The sequence below is a fragment of the Candidozyma haemuli genome, assembly GCF_002926055.2.
Source record: "Candidozyma haemuli strain B11899 chromosome Unknown H_2014730914, whole genome shotgun sequence".
In the NCBI taxonomy this organism is placed as follows: Eukaryota; Fungi; Ascomycota; class Pichiomycetes; order Serinales; family Metschnikowiaceae; genus Candidozyma; species Candidozyma haemuli.
Window position 1 is genome coordinate 95,890 of NW_020289907.1, and position 19,867 is coordinate 115,756.

The 19,867-nt window shown below is 45.9% G+C and overlaps 13 protein-coding genes across 13 annotated transcripts; 6 read left to right on the top strand and 7 right to left on the bottom strand. All coding sequences in view use genetic code 12, as the record gives it.

Annotated features, from left to right (window-relative positions):
* Positions 1 to 66: 66 nt before the first annotated feature.
* Positions 67 to 516, top strand: CXQ85_004586 (Sm-like protein; the record flags this gene model as incomplete). The annotated part of the gene is made up of 1 exon (XM_025488200.1): positions 67 to 516. The coding sequence occupies one exon, from the start codon at positions 67 to 69 to the stop codon at positions 514 to 516; it is 450 nt and encodes a 149-aa protein (XP_025342862.1).
* Positions 517 to 1,401: 885 nt separating this feature from the next.
* FUR1 (uracil phosphoribosyltransferase) lies at positions 1,402 to 2,058 on the top strand (the record flags this gene model as incomplete). The annotated part of the gene is made up of 1 exon (XM_025488201.1): positions 1,402 to 2,058. The coding sequence occupies one exon, from the start codon at positions 1,402 to 1,404 to the stop codon at positions 2,056 to 2,058; it is 657 nt and encodes a 218-aa protein (XP_025342863.1).
* A 39-nt stretch (positions 2,059 to 2,097) lies between these two features.
* On the bottom strand, positions 2,098 to 3,344 carry ARP1 (actin-related protein 1; the record flags this gene model as incomplete). The annotated part of the gene is made up of 2 exons (XM_025488202.1): positions 2,098 to 2,105; positions 2,147 to 3,344. 2 exons carry the CDS (start codon positions 3,342 to 3,344, stop codon positions 2,098 to 2,100), a joined length of 1,206 nt encoding a protein of 401 aa, XP_025342864.1.
* A 100-nt stretch (positions 3,345 to 3,444) lies between these two features.
* CXQ85_004589 (uncharacterized protein) lies at positions 3,445 to 3,930 on the top strand (the record flags this gene model as incomplete). The annotated part of the gene is made up of 1 exon (XM_025488203.1): positions 3,445 to 3,930. The coding sequence occupies one exon, from the start codon at positions 3,445 to 3,447 to the stop codon at positions 3,928 to 3,930; it is 486 nt and encodes a 161-aa protein (XP_025342865.1).
* A 541-nt stretch (positions 3,931 to 4,471) lies between these two features.
* Positions 4,472 to 4,936, bottom strand: RPO26 (DNA-directed RNA polymerase core subunit; the record flags this gene model as incomplete). Its single annotated transcript, XM_025488204.1, has 1 exon — positions 4,472 to 4,936. One exon carries the CDS (start codon positions 4,934 to 4,936, stop codon positions 4,472 to 4,474), a length of 465 nt encoding a protein of 154 aa, XP_025342866.1.
* A 241-nt stretch (positions 4,937 to 5,177) lies between these two features.
* Positions 5,178 to 6,299, bottom strand: QCR2 (ubiquinol--cytochrome-c reductase subunit 2; the record flags this gene model as incomplete). Its single annotated transcript, XM_025488205.1, has 1 exon — positions 5,178 to 6,299. One exon carries the CDS (start codon positions 6,297 to 6,299, stop codon positions 5,178 to 5,180), a length of 1,122 nt encoding a protein of 373 aa, XP_025342867.1.
* A 777-nt stretch (positions 6,300 to 7,076) lies between these two features.
* CXQ85_004592 (GPI-anchor transamidase subunit) lies at positions 7,077 to 8,357 on the bottom strand (the record flags this gene model as incomplete). Its single annotated transcript, XM_025488206.1, has 1 exon — positions 7,077 to 8,357. The coding sequence occupies one exon, from the start codon at positions 8,355 to 8,357 to the stop codon at positions 7,077 to 7,079; it is 1,281 nt and encodes a 426-aa protein (XP_025342868.1).
* A 300-nt stretch (positions 8,358 to 8,657) lies between these two features.
* CXQ85_004593 (mRNA splicing protein) lies at positions 8,658 to 8,981 on the top strand (the record flags this gene model as incomplete). Its single annotated transcript, XM_025488207.1, has 1 exon — positions 8,658 to 8,981. One exon carries the CDS (start codon positions 8,658 to 8,660, stop codon positions 8,979 to 8,981), a length of 324 nt encoding a protein of 107 aa, XP_025342869.1.
* Positions 8,982 to 9,471: 490 nt separating this feature from the next.
* On the top strand, positions 9,472 to 10,362 carry CXQ85_004594 (uncharacterized protein; the record flags this gene model as incomplete). The annotated part of the gene is made up of 1 exon (XM_025488208.1): positions 9,472 to 10,362. One exon carries the CDS (start codon positions 9,472 to 9,474, stop codon positions 10,360 to 10,362), a length of 891 nt encoding a protein of 296 aa, XP_025342870.1.
* A 134-nt stretch (positions 10,363 to 10,496) lies between these two features.
* VPS4 (AAA family ATPase) lies at positions 10,497 to 11,789 on the bottom strand (the record flags this gene model as incomplete). The annotated part of the gene is made up of 1 exon (XM_025488209.1): positions 10,497 to 11,789. One exon carries the CDS (start codon positions 11,787 to 11,789, stop codon positions 10,497 to 10,499), a length of 1,293 nt encoding a protein of 430 aa, XP_025342871.1.
* Positions 11,790 to 14,027: 2,238 nt separating this feature from the next.
* On the top strand, positions 14,028 to 15,776 carry CXQ85_004596 (uncharacterized protein; the record flags this gene model as incomplete). Its single annotated transcript, XM_025488210.1, has 1 exon — positions 14,028 to 15,776. One exon carries the CDS (start codon positions 14,028 to 14,030, stop codon positions 15,774 to 15,776), a length of 1,749 nt encoding a protein of 582 aa, XP_025342872.1.
* A 79-nt stretch (positions 15,777 to 15,855) lies between these two features.
* On the bottom strand, positions 15,856 to 16,527 carry RPS5 (40S ribosomal protein uS7; the record flags this gene model as incomplete). The annotated part of the gene is made up of 1 exon (XM_025488211.1): positions 15,856 to 16,527. One exon carries the CDS (start codon positions 16,525 to 16,527, stop codon positions 15,856 to 15,858), a length of 672 nt encoding a protein of 223 aa, XP_025342873.1.
* An 854-nt stretch (positions 16,528 to 17,381) lies between these two features.
* CXQ85_004598 (OPT family small oligopeptide transporter) lies at positions 17,382 to 19,715 on the bottom strand (the record flags this gene model as incomplete). Its single annotated transcript, XM_025488212.1, has 1 exon — positions 17,382 to 19,715. The coding sequence occupies one exon, from the start codon at positions 19,713 to 19,715 to the stop codon at positions 17,382 to 17,384; it is 2,334 nt and encodes a 777-aa protein (XP_025342874.1).
* Between the last annotated feature and the right edge of the window lie 152 nt (positions 19,716 to 19,867).

The following is a 19,867-nucleotide window of genomic DNA, read 5'->3' on the forward strand; positions in this document are numbered from 1 at the left end:
TGGAGTGTGTGGTGCGAACAAACAACATTTTCTTCACTAAACTCACTCACACTGTAACTACACATCATGAGCCAACCAAGGCAGAATCAGCGTCGAGACAGAGAGTATCGAGGCGACAGGCACCAGAGAGATAGAGGTGACAGAGGCGACCGAGATGATCGTCGAGACAGAGGCGACCACAGAGAGAATCGTGGTGGACGTTCAACGTACATGAGCAGACAAGAGAGACCCAAGAAGGAGGCCATTGTGGACTTGAACAAGTACAGAGACGAGAAGGTTGTTGTGAAGTTCATTGGTGGGAGACAGGTGGTTGGAGTTTTGAAGGGGTTTGACCAGTTGATGAACTTGGTGTTGGAGGATGTGACTGAGCAGCTCAGAGACCCAGAGGACGAGGCCATTTTGACGGAAAAGACCAGAGAGTTTAAGGTTGTTGTGGTGAGAGGACCGCTGTTGTTGACGCTTTCGCCGTTGGACGGCACGGAAAGCATCGAGAATCCGTTTGTGGTGGAGCAGTAAGACGGTCTGAGGAACAGTTATAAGATTAGAAAAAGCCATGAATAATCGGGGTGCTGTGGGAATTTGAAGCTCTGAAGGAGTGGATCCCCACGGGCCTCAGTGTATAAAAGACGACAATTTCAATGACGATACGTTGGGTGGATTTGTAGAGGAGGGAGGAAGAGGGAGGGTCGAAAGGAAGGGCAGAAGTGATGGAGAAACGTGCATTCTGGTCTACAAACGTTGTTGGAAAGTGTCTGGTGACGTTTTAAGGTGAATGGAGTGTCATTTATATTTGACTGGCCAAAGTTGGTAGGAGAAAGGCTGTCAGTGCTTGTTTGGTGACGATCGCCAGAAAGCTTGAGATATAAGTTCATAAGATGCACGGTAGATGATGACATTGACGAAGCAAGAGCAAGCTGGTTTGGCCCTTTATATCCTGGAGGAGCGAAGAGAGGTGTAGCACCTCTAAGGTCTTTTCTTGGTATGGTACGGAAATCACTATGTTGCATCCCAGCTAGGCCGGTACTTCTAGAGGTCAAAAACATCAATGGAGTCCCGAGACCGTCACTTTTCACTCCAGAAAACCCTTCCATCAAAGATATAAACTTCGCCAACATCAATTTCCTTTCGTGCCTGCGATTCTTCCCTAGAGTGGCTTTTGCAACCATTGTCTCTGGAATCGTATGGTCCCATTCCAGCCACCGAAGGCCCCTGACAATACGAATTTCACCAAACCGACCATCACAGACGCCTCTAACCTTCTTACTCAACTTTCTTTATTTTTTTTCCCAACCCATGTCTGTTCGCTTAAATCCCCCAACATCACCTTATCTGTTATCTTCTCTCCAGGACATCGCGCTTAACTCATCGCAGAAACATCAAACATCACATTCCTCCTCAACCATGTCTGTGCCCAACCAAGTTAGCAAAAACGTCATTCTTTTGCCCCAAACAAACCAGCTTCGAGGTTTGTACTCCATCATCAGAGACCAGCTGACCAAGCGTGGTGACTTTGTCTTTTACTCAGACAGAATCATCCGTCTCTTGGTTGAAGAAGGTCTCAACCAGTTGCCAGTGGAAGAAGCCGTCATTGAGTGTCACGGCGGCCACAAGTACAACGGCTCCAAGTTTTTGGGTAAGATCTGCGGTGTCTCTATCGTTAGAGCTGGCGAATCCATGGAAATGGGTTTGAGAGACTGTTGTAGGTCTGTGAGAATCGGTAAGATCTTGATTCAAAGAGACGAGGAGACCGCGTTGCCCAAGTTGTTCTATGAGAAGCTTCCTGAGGATATCAGTGAAAGATATGTGTTCCTTTTGGATCCTATGTTGGCCACAGGAGGCAGTGCCATGATGGCCGTTGAGGTTTTGTTGTCCAGAGGAGTCAAGATGGACCGTATCCTCTTTTTGAACTTGTTAGCTGCCCCAGAAGGTATCAAGGCATTCCACGACAAGTACCCAGACGTGAGAATCATTACTGGTGGTATTGACGAAAAGTTAGATGACGACAAGTACATCGTTCCAGGTTTGGGCGACTTCGGTGACAGATACTATTGCATCTGATCCAATTACATGCATTTCTTGTGGACACAGTCGGGGTTTTCAGCGTACTCCTCCTGTGTGACCCACATTTTTCTAAACGTAGAAAGACTGGCCAATATAGACCCGCCTATCCATGTGCTGTATTTCCGCTCTGGCGGAGCGTAGATCTTGATTTTCATTTTGGTATCTCTGCCAACGTTTCGATTGTTGGCCCATATGCTTGAGTTGCTTTGGCTAGCCTGGCTGGTCTTGAGTTCGTGAAGAAGACGATCACCAAAGTTACGAAGAAGCGTAGTGCCTCCAGATAAAATGATGTTCTGGTATAATGTGGGCCGTAGATCGAGATCCGTTTTAGCAATGGAAATCCCCAACAATTCGTCTATTCCAGGCAGCTCGTCGCCGATAAGCTGAGGGTTGAAGAGAATTTCAGGCGCCCGGAACCGTTCAAGTCCTAGTTGTAGCGTGTGCCCGTCTGGAAGCTTATAACTGGAAAAAAGGTCCATACCATCATGAGTAGACGCTCCAGAGGACGCTGCCGCAGCCGACCCGCCCATAAAATGGGAATACGTCACTCCTGAATAAAGTTGCTCGTCTCGATCAGGGTTCTTTGAAACGTAGCAGCACTTCTCTTTGATCTGTCTTGCGATATCAAGCTCAGAGCTCGACAGAAGGTTTATCCCCAGCATCTGTCTCACCTGGAAAGCCAATTGGTCAGTAATATCCCTTCCGCCCACATCCATACGTTTTATCGCCGTAGGCAACGAAAACCCGTTGTACACGGGCACAACATTGCTGACTCCATCTCCAGAGTCAAGCACCACTCCAGTAGTACGTCCCGATGCATATATGGAAAGTACCGCCTGGACAGACACATACACACACGGAATGTTAAACGTCTCAAACATGATCTGACACATGTGGTCTCTATTAGCTCTCGGGTTAAGCGGCGCCTCGGTGACCAAAAGCGGATGCTCCTCAGGCGCCGTTCTAAGCTCTTTGGTAAACGTATAATGCCACAACCGCTCCATATCCTCCCAATCGTTAACTATACCATGTTCAATAGGGTACTTGAGTCGAAGAAGACCTCGGTTCTGCCGCGCAGAGTTCCCCACATACGCCTCTATGTTGTTGTACTTGGAGATGTTCTCATCAGCCAGAGCCACAGCCATGATCTTCTGGTACTTGGGCCTTCCCACGATCGCTGGTTCATGAACTTTGGGTTTTTCCTCGCCGGCAAATCCAGCCTTGATATTTCCAGACCCATTGTCAAGCACTATGGGCTGGTTGTAGAGGGTTTCCTCTTCCATAGTATAGTGTTTACTAGTGTAGTATTCGCGGTGCGATAAACATCAACACTTGATCTACGAGGACCAAACACGTCAGGTTCTACTGAGTTTTAGACAAAACATGCTGCATCTTAGTGCTCTTTCCAATGCCCAGAAGGTTCAGATAAGGAACGCTTTTCTATTGATCGACAGTGACTCGAAAGATTCCAAGATCACTACTTCTGACTTGGTCAATGTCCATAAGACCTTGGGTGTACCGGTACCTTCAGATAAGGAGCTAAAGGAGATGCTTGGAGGTGACGAGCTGGTGAATTTCACTCAGTTTTCTCAAATCATGGCTGAAGAGTTTTCTAAGGTTGACGATAGAACTACGATATCTAATGCGATCAAGGTATTCGCCAAAGACCCGCTGCAGACGCCTGTTCAGATCGATGCTGATAAATTGAAAGAGGCTTGTTGTTCGGTGCAATTGGGAGAAATTGGTTCTGGCGACCATAGGCTTTCTCGGTCTGCGTTTGATAAGCTCACCAAGGGCTTTGTTTCTGAACAGATGGACGGCTCCAAGGTGTTTATGGCTGAAAAGTGGCTCGATGCGTACATCGAGTAGGGTTTTGGAGTTTCTATTATGTCACTAATTTCGCCTGGTTGGTGATGGGATGTAAGTGAAATTGTCGTGTATGATATTGTGCTATAATACTAGCCGAGGCGATCGAGGTAGAGGGTCTTAAGGGTACGGTTATTAATGCCAAATTCCGTGTCTTGACTACGCCTGCTCAATACCAGACAGCAGACCAGAAGGTTTTGAAAGCGAAGTAATTGGCTGCATCCAACCCACCTCAATCAAGTTTCGTTTAAGCATGAAGACGACCTGGAGTTTGTCTTTAGTTCTAAACAGACAATAGTTAAGGCTTACAATATGGACCATTGACTTAGGTGAACGCTGCCAGCCAGAGCTGAAGCTCTTCCAGCGAATCCACTTAACTATCACTTTTTATGGCATTATGTGTTTGAAGTACCACAACATATCCTCTATAATATCACTACTCATCTCGAGTTCCGCTAAACTGTTTCCTTATATTACAATATGCTAAGTGCCAACTAAGGCCTTTTACATGAAGCCGTGAAATTATCTTCCCGTCCTCTTGTGTTTACTGATCGAGGATCAACTCGTCACAACCCCAGTCCTCGTAAGAACCATCAGGCAAGTATCTTCTAATAACCAAAGGCGTTTTCCTCTGAGCCAACTCCTTCATGGCAATCTGCAAAGGATCGGTTTCACCCTCGATGTCAACCAAAACTGGAGCGTTCAACGAGATCTGCAATGCTCTGGTACCCAAAACTCTGGCTCTCTCGTATTTGGTCATGTATGGCGTCGTGGTTCTGTCCTCCTTAGGTATAGACAATTCTCTGGCGGTCTTCACTCTGGTCTGGGCGTCAGCTTCGCTGAAACCACCGTTGATGATGGTTCTGCCATCTTCAGCCTTCATGGCCACATCTTCACCATCCTGAGCGCCAGCGGGCTCGGCGAAATCGTCATCTGAAAAATGGTCTGGAGCATCGAAATCCTCGAAGTTCTCTGGGGCTTCGTTGTAGGGCTCCTCAACGTCCGACATGATTTCAGTTGTTGATGTGGTTATTTGGTGAGTTTGGCTTCTCATCATCTTGAAAAACACTTTCCTAGGAAGAGCGCTTGTGTACAGTACCATACAAATTTCTACAAGGCGTATTTTTTTCACACGGAAGAAACTTTATGCTTATTTAGTCCATGCAGAGTGATAAAGTCTGCGGTTTTCTAGGATGTCGTGGGGGTGATTTGATGGAATATGCTCGTTATTAATGGGGTGTATTCTGACTTTACAACTCATCGGCGTATGGCAACACATCGGTGTTACCAACAGCAACGTAGTTGAAAGCGCCCAACTTGGCGCCCTTGGCGCTGTCAGCGGTTATCTGGATGTTGTGAGGATATTCGAAGGAGTCTTGCAAGGCAACAGACAATTCAGCAGCCTTGGTGGCAGTGGACAAGGCAGAGGCGTTCAAGCCCTCAACGGCCTTCTTGGCGGCCTTGATACCCTCAGCGACCTTGGTGGCGTCCTGGCCAGTGACGGCAACGACAAACAAACCAGCGTCCTCGTATTTGTACAATCTGGAGTCGGCACCTGGGATCTTAGACAATGGAGAAGCAGCACCCTTCAACACAGAGGTACCGGCAGCAGCAGACAAGACCTCGTACTTAGCAAAGTCCTTCTTGGCAACTGGAACACCAATGAGGGCAGAAGACTCACCACCCTTTCTGAATCTGGCCTCCTTACCAGTGAAGGTCTTGACAGGAGCAGACTTGATAGTGCCTGGAGGCAAGACAGAGAAAGCAGACTCAGCAACGAAGTTAGCCAAGTCGGATTCGTTAGCGCCAGAGGCGTAAAGGGAGACGTTACCCTGAGTGTAGGCCTCAGAAGCGAAGTTCTTGACATCGTCCAAGGACACAGTAGAGGCAGCATCGTAGTACAAGGGGTTACCCAAACCCTTTCTGAAGGTCAACTCGTGCAAGTGCTCCAAAGCGACAAACTCGGTGGAACCGTGAGCAACGCCAGCCTCAGCCTCGGCAACTGGAATGACGGTCTCCACAAGCTCGTGAGGTCTGAAGAGAGGCTTGTGCAAGGTGTTGGCCAAAGCATCAACATAGTATGGCAAGTCCTGCTTCAAGAACTGGGTGTTCAACACAATGGCGTCTCTGGTGACGTAAGAAGAGAAGCTACCACCCAAAAGCTCAGACTCTCTGGTGAAACGCAAAGCAGACTTAACCTCGTTGTTAAGGAAAGCGTACTTAGACAAGAGGTGGGCCACACCAATCTTGCCAGCCTTGGAACCAGCGTTGTTGACCTTCACCAGCAAAGTGGTCAAGTTACCTGGGGCGTCTCTGGACACCAATTTCACAGGGGCGGTGCTGTAAGCACGGGCGGAAGCACGAGACAACATGGAGGGTGTTATTGAAGGATAGGTAGGTTTGGCTGTGGTAACCGTTTGGATTTTTTTCGATTACTGCTCAATGCGATTTTCAGTACCCATGATTGGCTGGGTGTTGTATGCAGGTGGGATACAGAATCACCACTCCCAGGTCTTTCCATGCTGTGCTGGTGGGGTTGTGATGGCTGGTAGGAGGTGAGTAAATGTTTGGAATTATCTTGAAGGTGTGCTTTATGTTGTTGGAGTTGGGTTAGAGGAAGGGCTGGCTGGAGTGGTGTGGATGTATTGTGCAGGACGTTATTTGCAGCCATTAACAGGCGTCGAATAAACCTTCCATTTTGAAGCCAGTGGAGGTGTAAAGAGGAATGGGAGTTGAATCGAGTATTTTCGTCTCTTTGGGTTTTTGTGTTTTCGTAAATTTTGGCTTTACGTATTTATGGTGGGCTGATGAGTTTACTCGATTTCTCTAGAGGTGCGTAATACACTGGAAAACTGTAAACCAGTAGGAGATGGAGCTGAAAAGGTTAAATAAAAAATTGACAGAAAAATTAATATAAATGTAGATTGTCACTAAAAACTCCAAGAAACAAAAAGCCATTTGTTCCAACACAATTGCATCGAAGATTCAAAAGGTACATGGTAACAGCATCAGTATATGCGCCAATGAAGCTAAACTCTTACAGAGAAAGGGTTGGTGGATGCTCATTTACTCCACTTCTACAAACAAGTTTCCGTCATTCTAGTAATTTTCTATATCCGTTTGCTATTTTTTTTTTTTTTTCTTTGATGCTAGATTTGCGTTAACCGGAGGTTTGTCTTGTCCTTGATGTTATGTGATTGGCAGTAGTCGAAGACTAGACGACCCCAGATGAAGTCAAGGAAAATAATGACATAGACACCACCCCAGATGAGACTCATACTGAAGAAAAAGTTGGAGTTTCCATTACCCAACACAATCCAACAGTAGTAGAAGATGGGCGCTAGAAGCAAACACACTATAAGCATCAATGCGTTGATAAGCATGAATTTGGTGTGTGGGATCACGGTGTTTTTGAAAATAGGCAACATGGACAACACAAAGCCTAGGTCTCCAATAATAGGGTATGACTTCGAGAAGGAGAGCCATGTGTGGGCCATGACGACCGCCAAAAAGCAGTCTCCAAGATGTGGTTCGCTAGCTCTCTCAAAGAACCTCACCGTGATTGGCACAACGAAAATGACATGGTACAAGTTAAAAATACCCTTGTATAATGGAGTGAAGTAGTCGAACATTTCTGTGAAAATGTACCACCAGAGACCCATGTTTGGCGAGAATTTGTCGAAGAACAAGACATTGCCGTAGCACTGGTATAAGAAATCAGGCGATCCCGAAAGCACAAATGAAAGAAGAAGCAACGTTGCCAAAGATGCAAAGAAAATAGCACCGCCTTGAACAGCAATTCTCGTCAAATCGCGTTCTGGAGACACCGTGTACGCGAGTGCAATGATAGGAACCACAAGGAACGCTGGAGTCAACGACAAGTATGCAGCCACAGCAAGAGCAATCATAGCCCTAAAAGGGTTACAATCCACCACAACCTGAGCCACCAGCTCAATCACTAAAAAGTACGAGAAGGTGGCTGTAGAATGAGACCAATTAGTCAAGATCATAAGCGGGTTGAACAAGTAGAAAGCAGCAATAAACGTGGAACTAAATGGCAGACCCTCGATCTTGCTTCTCTTCTGTTGATGTTGATGGTACCATTCGTTGATTCGTATAAGCTTACACGCTATGCCCACGTCAACCAACGCATACAACACATTGAACACGATATAGACAAACTGCTCGGGCACAACGTCGTTCACCAAGTTCAACACCGCCACAAGCAAAGGAGGATGGTAAACAATACCACCGTCGTACACGTCCAAGTCATTTTTCAACAAATAGAAGGCTTCTTGGATAGATCTGAAGGAATCAATGGGCGTGGAGGTTTCGACCGTTGAGGCCAAAGCATCGGTAATCTGAGGAAACAACGTGGGCACAACCACACGTACAAGCGTACCGATAACGAAAACCGTCGCCAAAGACATTTCTGGGGAAGATATCTGAAGGCTTACACTTGTTGAAGTAGTATCTGTCTGTCCACTGAGACAAGCGTGCAGGAAGCACCAAGTGGATGGTACAAGTTTGATGGAAGATTATCAAATTTGGAGGCGTTAATGGCAAGATTAGAAAGAAGGATCAGTCCTCTTCACTCCTTCTGTTTATGACGTTTTTTTCTGGAAATTGGGAGGCTGGAAAGGTGGCTGCAAAGGGCCTACTAATGTATCTCCTGCACATCCATCGCCAATATAGCACTATCAACTACTCTTCTTCCTAAACATCTCCAAATGTCAACGGTATGTCAGTCCAGAAACCAGATTTCCCATTCTTCTACTAACTCCCAGTTCCAACCCATAAACCCTAAGCCGTTTCTCAAAACGCTTCTCAACAAAAAAGTCATTGTCAGGTTGAAATGGAACAAGATGGAGTACAAGGGTACGCTTGTGGCCATAGACAATTACATGAACTTGCAGCTTGACGATACGTACGAGATTCTTCGAGAAGGCGACGAGAAGAAGGAGGAGTTGATTGGCGAGATCTTTATACGGTGCAATAATGTGTTGTTTGTCCGTGAAGACCCAGAATCAACAGACACGAAAATGGAAGAGTAATGGGGGAAAGCTTGACAGATAAAAGGGCAGTTCTAATTGTATGGAATGTCTACTAAGGGTTATTGTGACCAGAAGCCCTAGGGTATTCATTGGTCGTAGTAGATGGTTTATCCTCATTCGAGACATCCCAGGCATTTCACTACTCGTCCAGAGAAGGCCTCGTCAAAAGAGAGAAATCCAGCTGCAATTGAAAACTTTTTGGAACCAGTCAAATATCTCCCAATTAGCATTTGCTTCAATGCTCTAATGGCAATGCTCCAGTGATGCCTTCCATGTCATCTCTACAAACCCTCATCCCACAACATCAGTCACCACTCATAGAAAAAAAGCCCACTCGATGTTGCAACAACAAAAATAGACTAAACATAATTAAACCAGCCAATCCCAAAGTAGAACCATTTACCCACGTCTTCTTCACCACTTCCTCCACCTTCTACCGTCCGACATAGCGCGCCTTCTCTCACTTAGTAACTACTCAGTATTTTCAACCATGGCTGAGCCAGCACCCTATGGGGGCTACATGACGAGGACTTTGGATGCTGAAAAGGAGCAGGAGGAGAAACTTAAGCTGCAACAGGTGGAACTTGCCGTGAATGGTCAGCCAGAGACGCTAAGACCTGAGGCATTGCATGTCAATGGAGTAGACAATTTATCAACAGAAGATCTCCAGTCGTTTGTGGATTACTACTTGAATTTTGATAAGATTGGAGAAGATGAATATAGAGAGGTGGAGCTGCCTATTTGGTTTCGTATCCAGTGGATTGACGATTCCAATGTCAATGTGGTGTTTAAAACACACGAAGACGCTGCAGAAGGCTTGAGAGCGTTATCTATATCAGGAAGCGCTACCGACGAAGAAATCCAGGAATTCAGCCAGGAGTACGTTTCGTCAATTATTCAGGAAAGAGAGACAAAGTCGTATGCGCCTACCATTGCATTCCACAAGTACCAGAAGAGACTCAGTGAAGAAAAAGACCTTTTCGAAGATAAGAAACAACAGGAAGAAGAGGCAAGCACAGGCATGGACGAAGACGACAGTGCAGTGGTGTTGTACATCAGGCAGAGTCTTCAGTCAGATAGAAAAGTCAAGGGCGCTGCTGCTTATTCTAGATATTACTTGCTTCATGGAGAGCCAGATAGAGAAGAAAGAAGAAGGACAGCCAGACCAGAGCGTCCTGCTAGAGAGAGAGGTGGTTACTCGAGAGACGAGGATGATGATACCGACTTGTTTGCCAATAAGCTTCAGCAGAAAGAGACTGTTCAGGAGGAAGAAGACGACTTGTTTGCCTGGAGATTAAGAGAACGGTCGCCAGAGAGAAACCCTGAGAAGAGAGGCGGCAGAAGAGGCGGCAGAAGAGGTAGAGGTAGAGGAAGAAGGTGATTCTTAAAAGTAGACATTGGTTCTTTATCTGTATAGTAATGTATCTATAATATTGGTTACCGGTAGAGCTTACACCTTCGAAATTGGTTTGCTGTATAGTATTGTGTCTATTATATCGTGAGCGTGATCGTAGTCTAGTTTCCCTCCTGGCCAAAGTCGTTGGTGAATTTGGTGTGGTTTTCGATATCCTGGGCGTTGACCGTAGGCCTGTTGCTCTTGACAGCCTTGATGAAATCCTTGATCGTCAAGTCAGGCTCCTTCAACTCGTCGGTGCCGATATCGAGCCAGCTCATTTCGCGGGCACCGTCGTCGCCAGGAGAACATGGCGTGAGCTTCTCTACGCCGTCTTCTTCAACAGGCTTAAAGTGGGTAGCTTGCTGAATTTTTCTAATTGGCTGCATCAAGGCATCTCTCACGACCACAGCAATATCGTGACCAGAGTAGCCATCGGTCATTTCAGCCAAAACCCTCAAATCCTGCTGATTACATTCACAAGGCACCTCGCCGATGTTCAACTCAAACATACGTTTACGAGCCTCCAATTCAGGCAATGCGATATAGATTCTTCTTTCGAATCTTCTTCTCACGGCAGCATCCAATTGCCATGGAATATTAGTAGCGCCAAGAACCAAAACACCCTGGGAGTCGTTACCCACACCGTTCATCTGAACCAAAAGCTCCGTCTTGATTCTCCGCAGCGCTTCACTCTCACCCTCGCCTCTAGGGCCACACAAGGCGTCGACTTCATCGATGAAAATAATGGACGGCTTGTTTTCACGGGCCATGCTGAACAATTGCTTAACCAATCTTTCAGACTCTCCCATCCACTTCGACACAAGGTCAGAGGAGGAAACCGAAAAGAAAGTCAGGTTAGCCTCGGTGGCCACTGCTTTAGCCAAGTACGATTTACCCGTACCTGGAGGACCGTACAACAAGATACCAGACGTAGGTTTTCTGTTTCCCGTGAAAAGCTGGGGAAACTTCACTGGAAGAATGACAGCCTCTTTCAACGCATCCTTGGCGGTTTCCAAACCAGCAATATCGCTCCATTGCACATTGGGCTTTTCTGAAAGAATAGCACCTGCTAATGCTCCACGAAGCTTCTTCGTATCAGCATCATCGTCATCCCCATCCTTCTTAGCCTTGGTAGAACCTCCAGACGCCGACAGCTCGGCAGCATTATTCTTCAGCAGCTGTTTCTCCAAAAAGTCCTTCAACTGCTCTGCACGAGAAAGGTACTCGGTAAACTTCGACTTGATCAACTCCTTCAGTTTCTGGTTCTTCTCATACTTCAACGCAAGCATCAAGTAGTCCAACCCATTATAGTAAAGCTTGTATGCCTCTTCGTAGCGCGTGGCAGTATCTGCATCTATGGCCTTCTGAATAAGGTCTATGCCTTTGGTGAGGAAGTCTGAAGCACCTGACATGGTTTCAGTAGTGGTTGTGGATTGGTAATAGATAGCTGGAAGCTTGATATAGCGGTGCGCGCACATACTAGGCGAGAGGAGCCAGGGCGTTCCAGGGTTGCCATAGAAACAGAGAGAAGGGATTGTAGATGGATTTGGGAAATAGAGGGTTTGGTGAGTTTGGTGAGGAATGTTTGAAAATGTGTTTTTTTTTTTTTTTTTTTTTTTTTTGGCTTTTGAATTGTGTGTGGGAGAGTTGGCAGTTGGTGGGATTGGCACTTTGGCTGCGAATGTATGGAGTGGGGTGAACGGTCAGGGTGGGATGAAGAAGGAGGAGGGAGAAAAAGGGATTGGCGGTTTGGGGCTTTTAGGGAATTTAGGCTAATGCCAGAATGGGATATGTTCATCTTTTGGTGAAAATGGATTTGTCATGGGTGGATGGTACTATAGTTAGTCATAATTATCTATGGTTTTCGAACTGGAGCAGTCAGTCAGTAATTAAATTTTGGTACTAAATGGGAAGAGGAATTTGCAATGACAAAGGCACGAGTTAACAGTTAGTGAAAATGCTTGCTGTGCCTGTAGTTCATTGGTGTTGTAAGTGTTAGCTAATGCTACTATTAAGCACGGTGAGACACAATTCACTTTCCTCACAACTAAACCTTAGCTAAATGCTTCAGTGGAAATGGAGACCATCTCTTTACTCTCCTAGAGCTCCACTGGGGCTCGATCGCTGTCATTAACATGTGCCCGATTTTTCCTTTAGTTTACTTCGTAACCAGACCATATAATCCCAACTATAACCTCCATTCCATGACTCACTTTCATTCCACCTACAGCTCGGTCTCCGAAAAGCCCGAACTGATCTACATGACCCTGAATAACCCACAATACATGCTGCATCCTTCTAGATCAAGCCTTACATTACATAGAGGTCTCGCCGTGACTCATTGAGGAACCCGAGTCCGTCCACCCGTACAGCCGAAGCCCTAGCAAACACTTCGTATGTTTCCAAATTTCAAGATAACGATTATTAATCAATCGGGGTTGTATCTGGATTTGGACGAGGGGATATACGTAGTTTCATAGGCGTAGTGGAATTCCATTTGAAGCCACTTAACCCATACCTACCAAGCCAAGCAAGCAAACCGGGACATCCAGGACATCCAAGACATCTGTTACACTCCAGAACACTCAAACAATCCAGAAAACCCTTTAAACCCACCTAGGCCCCAAACTCATTGTGTTAAACTTTATTGAATGGGTGACGTCTTGGTGCAGTTACTGTTCCCGGAAACACATCCAGAAGTCCGAGCAGCGAGGCCCCCAGCCACCAAAACCTCACCATACCTATCAATTCTATCACAGAAATCCTCCACACTTAAAACATCTAAAATCCCAAAACCACTAACCCTTCTCTGCCTTCTGTAACCACACTTCCCTGGTTGGTCCATATGTGAGACACCGTTTTTGCGACATTATGGCTGCGAAACCCAGTGTCCCAGTCCACCAGGCAGACTCCCAGAGACTCCCAGAAGTCAAAGTCAGTACATTCAACGACTGTAATTAACAAAAGAGAAATCGTAGAATACCAAAAACCACCAAAAACCACCAAGAACACAAACCCAATGCCTCCACCGCCAAAGCCACGGCTCCATCCATCCACCCTCCAAATAGCCGTTCCGCTTCAGACCCTCGCGTTGCGCTTCTGTCACCAGTAACGTCCGAGGCTTTCTGATAGACACAAGCAGCCAACCAGTATTTCACATTTTCACATTTTCACGTTCTGAATATTCTACCTCTCTATGTAATCGTCATTTCTAGTATTCTTCTTTCCTCCCTACGGTCTCGTCTCCACTCCCACTCGGCTTACCGGTTCTGTAGATGTACGTTTTGGGATGCGCTAGAGCCGTGCGCAAGAGGCTCCAACGGTTGCTCAGAGGGAGACCAAAGAGGCAGAGGCAGAGGCAGAGACAAAGAGAGGCAGAAACAGAGAGGAAGTACCTTTTCCAGCATTAACCGGTTATCCGGTTGACAAAGGGAACCAACAAAGAAAGTGTCCCACGTCGTCTTGTCATTTCCCTTCTTTCCTTTTTCTCCTCCTTGACGTTTCTTTCTTGCATCAGATCCTTCGTGTTATCTCCACTATCGGCCCGCATCCGCATCTGCTGCGACTTTTCATATTAGTCATCGCCAGAATCCAACAAGCCTTGAACTCGTTCTATATATATTCTGGTGAAGTTCTTGTTTGCGTTCACCATGTCTCGTTTTCTGGTTTCGTCTGCTGACTCGGCGGCCGAGGAAATGTACGACCCGAAACCGCTAGATACACCTTCGCAGCCTAACGTTTTACACAGACAATCGACCAATGGGTCTGGCGTGTCGAGGATCTTGGAAGGGATCCGTGATGACCATCAGCAGGATAACGAGGAGTACGTGGTGAAGTCGGCGGTGCCGTTGGCCGAGGAGGCTATTCACGACGAGTTGGATAGAGTGTCTAGGCAGCTCACGTACCAGAGTAAAGATAAGGCTCCGTCCATTGAGTCGCTCAGCCATACCACGCTGACCGAGGAGGAGCTGGGGGACCATCCTGTGGATGGGCTTTTTGCTATTTGGCAGGCGGTGTTGACGATGTTGTTGGTGTTTCTGACGTGGGGTGCTAACGCTGCGTTTGGTGTGTTTTTGAACTACTACATGTCGAATAGTTCGTTTCCGGGCGCTGACAATTACGATTTTGCGCTTATAGGTGGTATAGTGGTGTTTTTGGCCCAGGCACTAGCGCCAGTTTGTTGTTTTTTTACTAGTATGTTTGGCCAAACGCCGGTTCTTCTTACAGGGTTGGTTTGCCAGACGGCTGGGTACATGCTAGCGTCGTTTTGCACGAAACTCTGGCAAATTTACTTGTGCCAGGGTGTACTTGTGGGTACATCATTCAGTTTGATTTTCATTCCAGGCACCATGATTCTCCCGACATGGTTTCTGAAACGTAAATCCACTGCCATGGGTATTTGCGTTTCCGGTGCTGGTTTGGGTGGCTTGGTGTTTTCCTTGTCGTTAAACAAACTTATATCTCAAACAGGCGACCAACGTTGGCCTCTTCGAATGGTGGGTTTTGTTACCCTTGGAACAACCATCTTCAGTATGTGCTTCATGAGACAACGAAACAAGAAAACCATCGATATTAATACTTCCAAAATCACCTGGGAACGGTGCAAGGCTATTCTCAAGGTGGTGTTCAACATCGAGCTATTCAAGTCTCTCCACTTTGTCGTTTTGGGCTGCTGGTTTGGATTATGCCTCTTGGGATACGTCATTTGTCTTTATTCCTTTTCTCCATATGCATCCAGTGTTGGTTTAACCCACGACCAGGCCAATAACTTATTAGCCATTTTGAACGCAGCTCAGGTGGTTGGCAGACCTTGCGTTGGTAACCTTGCTGATTATTTTGGCAGAACAAACACAGCCAGTGTATTTTGTGTGTACTTGGCGATTTTAATTTTGGCCTTCTGGCGTAACGCTACTTCCTACGCTGCCTTAATCGTTCTTTCAATTTTACTTGGAGGTCCAGCCGGTGTTGGTTCCATCATGGCTCAGTCGCTTGGTGCCGATATCTTGGACGTTCAAGAAAGACCTGAACTTATGCCTGCTGCATGGTCTGGTCTTAATATCATCGTTTCCATCTATTCCCTTCCGTCAGAAGTAATCGCCATTGCCTTAAAAGACGAAGGTAAAAATAATGTCTACGACCATGCACAAACTTTCACTGGCTGTATGTTTCTTCTTGCAGCTGTGCTTCTTCTGTTCAACAGAGAGTACATTGTACGCAGAAAGTTTGAAAAAAGAAGAGCCCATGCCCAGGCAGCTGCCACAGGATACTTAAAAGCCAGCGATCTCGTCGAGGCTGAAGACAGAGAACTCCCTATGACCAGAATCGAACGTTATGACAGACTCTTACAGCCCGGCATCATATACTATTTCATTCGCATGTTCTACCCAATCAGGGTATAACTTATTTATACTAATGCATACTACAAAACTTCTTAATTGTTTTTACATTATGACGAAATATACAAATACATGTAGAACCTTAACGGTTGGACTTGGCAACTCTCTCCAACTCGTCCTTCTTCTTGATGGCGTAAGAGGTAGAAGAACCCTTGGCAGCGTTGATCAACTCTTCAGCCAAACATTCAGCAATAGACTTGATGTTTCTGAAAGAAGCCTCTCTGGCACCAATGGTCAACAAAGCAATGGCGGTGTTGACTCTTCTCAATGGAGAGACATCGACAGCCTGTCTTCTGACGGTACCGGAAGAACCGATTCTGGTGGAGTCTTCTCTGGCACCAGAGTTGACAATGGCGTCAACAACAACCTGAAGAGGGTTCTGCTCAGTCAAGACGTTGATGATCTCCAAAGCGTGCTTGATGATTCTGACAGCCTTCAACTTCTTACCGTTGTTTCTACCGTTCATCATCAAAGAGTTGGTCAATCTCTCAATGATTGGGCACTGAGCCTTTCTGAATCTCTTGGAGGCGTATCTGCCAGCAGTGTGGGAAACGAAAACTGGAGATCTGATCTGAACGTAGTCCACAAGGGAAACGTCCTTGACCTCAACGTCCTCGAAAGACCACTTGTTGAACAACTTGATCTCCTGCTGAGCAGCCTGGACATCAGCTGGGATAGGGGTGGCCAACTCGACCAACTGGAGCTCTTGTTGAACAACTGGCTCCTCGACTTGAACTTCCTCAACGTCAGACATGATTAATTTGGATAGATGGAAAAGAGGTGGGAAAGAAGATTTTCACTATGAAGAGGTGCGAAAAATTTGTTAGGCTGGGTGGAATCTGTGCAGGACGCGTGGGATGAGATTTGTGAGTTGACCGTGCTTATGTAGTGGATATTTGGGCACACCTGCCGCATTCGGCAGAAGCCCTAGATTTCTCAGCCCTAGCCATGGGCACGTGATGAGATATCCTACAACCAACTTCCCCAATTTCCATCATTTTCAATATCTAAGAGATGGAAATGATTGATTGAAGCTGAAGGAAGAGAAAGAGATACTTGGGTTTTGAAGTTTTTGTGTTGGCGTGGCAATTGGCGGGACTTGTTATGTGGACCAATTTCCCATAGTTAAGAGCACATAGTGGTATATCTCTGCCACACTTTACGGAATTTCCACAAAATTTAATTTACCGGAAGAAATGGTTTGTAGGAACGAGCTCGTATCTTAATAAACTAATTTTTCATCAGCCTTGGTTGGTAATGGGTGGTTTTGCAATTCATGATTCAATGTAAGTACCTGCATATAAACGCACAGCGAGAAAAATTTTATCTACGTTTTTACCCTATCCTCCCAATTAGGCAATGTAAATTCTGGCACGCGTGTAACAGCCAGACCGTTTGCAGCCATTCTTAACATAGACAAGAACCATTTGGATCTCCAAGTCCACCAAAATCACCTAAATATCAAATTTAGCTTATTGATAGTTAAGAAGTGACCTCAAATACCCCTAAACCTCAAAAACGCAACATTTCTACATCAACTTCTCTTTAATCAATTATATTACGTATTAAATCACCCACAAGGGCACCACAGTTCCTCTAAACCATACCTTAAGTCCATGTTGTTGGTCCAAATGTCTCACCTGGAGCCAAAGTGTAAAATGGAGTTGCTTTACCATCCAAGTTGCTGTTGTAAACAGTGTTACCCCACCACAGAAGTGCACCAGCAGGGTAGGAAACACAAAGGAAGATAATGACAGCTGAAATAGAAACACCAGAGTCAATGGCAGCCGAAAGAATGTATGTGTACTTGACGTGGAACTCCTTAAACCATTTTCTGATGTAGTGGTTCCAGCCGTAGGAAATAACGAAGTAAAGGGAGTAGTTGTAGATGGTGGATGGAGGAATGTTACCTGGACCGGTGAAGAACACTGGGGCATTAATTTTACTAACCCAGTGCTTTGGCCATCTTTTAGCGGCAAGCCAAGTAACAATTGGAGCAAAGAATCCAATAAGGAAGAACCACATGAAAGCATTGTAACGTTGACCAGGATTGAATAACTTAGCTGGACCAACAGCACCCCAAATGATAGAAGCGTTAAAGATGGTTCTACCGTTTGCACAAATGAAACCGTCAGCCTGCTTAGGGTTACAGATGTTGTCAATGTTAGATCTCATCCATTCTTGGACACCCACATTGACCAAGCCTGCAACCAAAGTACCAATAATCTGGACAAAGAACAAAAGTCTTGGTGGGATCTTCATGTACTGGGCAATCTTCAAATCTCTGGAAAAGTCAAGACCTTGTCTCATAGGAATGAAACCGTACAACTTGACCATCATGTTAGCCAAAGGCTTACCTTGCCAGATGTAACCAGCCACAAGCTCTGTAATGATATTAAGACCAACGTGCTGGTTAGTGATACCTTCAAGCAAACCTTGAGGAATGAAGTTGACAAAGGTAATCAACATGGCAATAATAAGACCCCACCATGGAAGTTGGGTTTCAAATCCACACACGGCCGCAAAAGAAAGACCAATAGAAATGGCAAACAAAACCAAGTACCACCAGTCAGGTGCTTCCTCAAAGTTGTTCATTAATCTCTTGTGAATATCCTCACCACCGTGTCTATGGTCTCTCAACTTCTGGGCAATATCCTTACCGTGGTACAAGAAACAGTGGACGAAAATGGCAATCACAGCAGCAAAGTTAAGAGCGTAGGAAAGCAAGTACGAGAAAGGCACAAACAATGGAGAGTACTGCTGGTAGCTTTCTTCGTCGAACACAAGACGGTCGTTGAGCACCTTAGCAACGTCGTACTTCTTTCCTGTGTTGTCAAAAGTAGTAGTGGACATCATTGGCATATACTTTGCGTACATGGTGTTAGTGTAGTACAAGCAAGGCAAGACAATGAGGAAGAAGATAAAGACGGAAGCGTAGGTATTGGCAGAAACCCAAGCTGGGGTAGCCAATGGAGACACAGACATGGCTTGGGTAGCCTGGGTCCAATCAAAGGAAATAGGAATGATACCAAGACCAGATTGGACACCAAAGACCTGGTTCACCACAATGTTCTGGGGCCAGATCCAGGTAATGAAGTCGAAATAAGACAAGGCCTTGAACAAGTATCCTGGCAACCAGTACCATACAAAGGAAAAGATAGAGGCAATGCCAAAGAACTTATATCTCGACATGCTCCAGCCGTTGGCAACCATTTTATCAAGAACATTGCCTTCCCTGGTATGTAAAGTATTGAAAAGAGACGTTGTCACCAAAGTCTGTGGCCAGATCATAGCAGCTGGGTAGACAATGAAACGTCTGGTAAGACCAGCGGCACCGTAACCCAAGAGCTGGACGGAAAACACCAAAAGAATCATATACCCAGCGCTAAGTTCCTGGTTGTAGAAGTTTGTCTGGGCAATAAGAATGTTCATGGCGTACGAAGTGGAAGAAGTCAACGACACCACAATGGTAAGCAAAGCGTGTTCTTGCCTCGAGTAAGGACCAGGGTTAAGCTGAAAGAAGTCAGGAAGAAACGAAGGCTTATAGTGAGGAAGCTTAGCCAACAACTTACCGATAGGAAACGACACGATCTGGGCCACAATGAACCCAATACTCAACGAAGGATAACGAAGCGAGAAAAACTGGTTGACACCTGCAAACACAATCACGAAAAGCATTGTCAAAGTCCATGTTCTCCAGTGGTTGATCTTCACGTCAAGATCAATATCCAAACTCACAGCAGCACGAACTTCAGGGTACGGAGAATTAGCCAACTCCTCCACATTTCCCGAGTGGTACAGCCAGTCATCGTGTTCAAGGTCTTTTTCCACCTTTTCCACATCCAAAGAGGTCACAGTGTGGACAACCTCAGGCGAGGTCTTCTCTATAGAAGGAGCATTTTCTGACAGCACTGAGTCGTCTGAGACTGGATCTCTAGCCATGGTGAAAATATGCAAGGAAGAAAAATAAATCAAAAACCATCAAGCCGGCACCCGCCCATATATATCCCAAAACTGAAAAACGCCCCGATTGCATAATCTAATTACCAATGACAATATTGCCAATTTGCCCTACATCCATAGACGCACAGAAG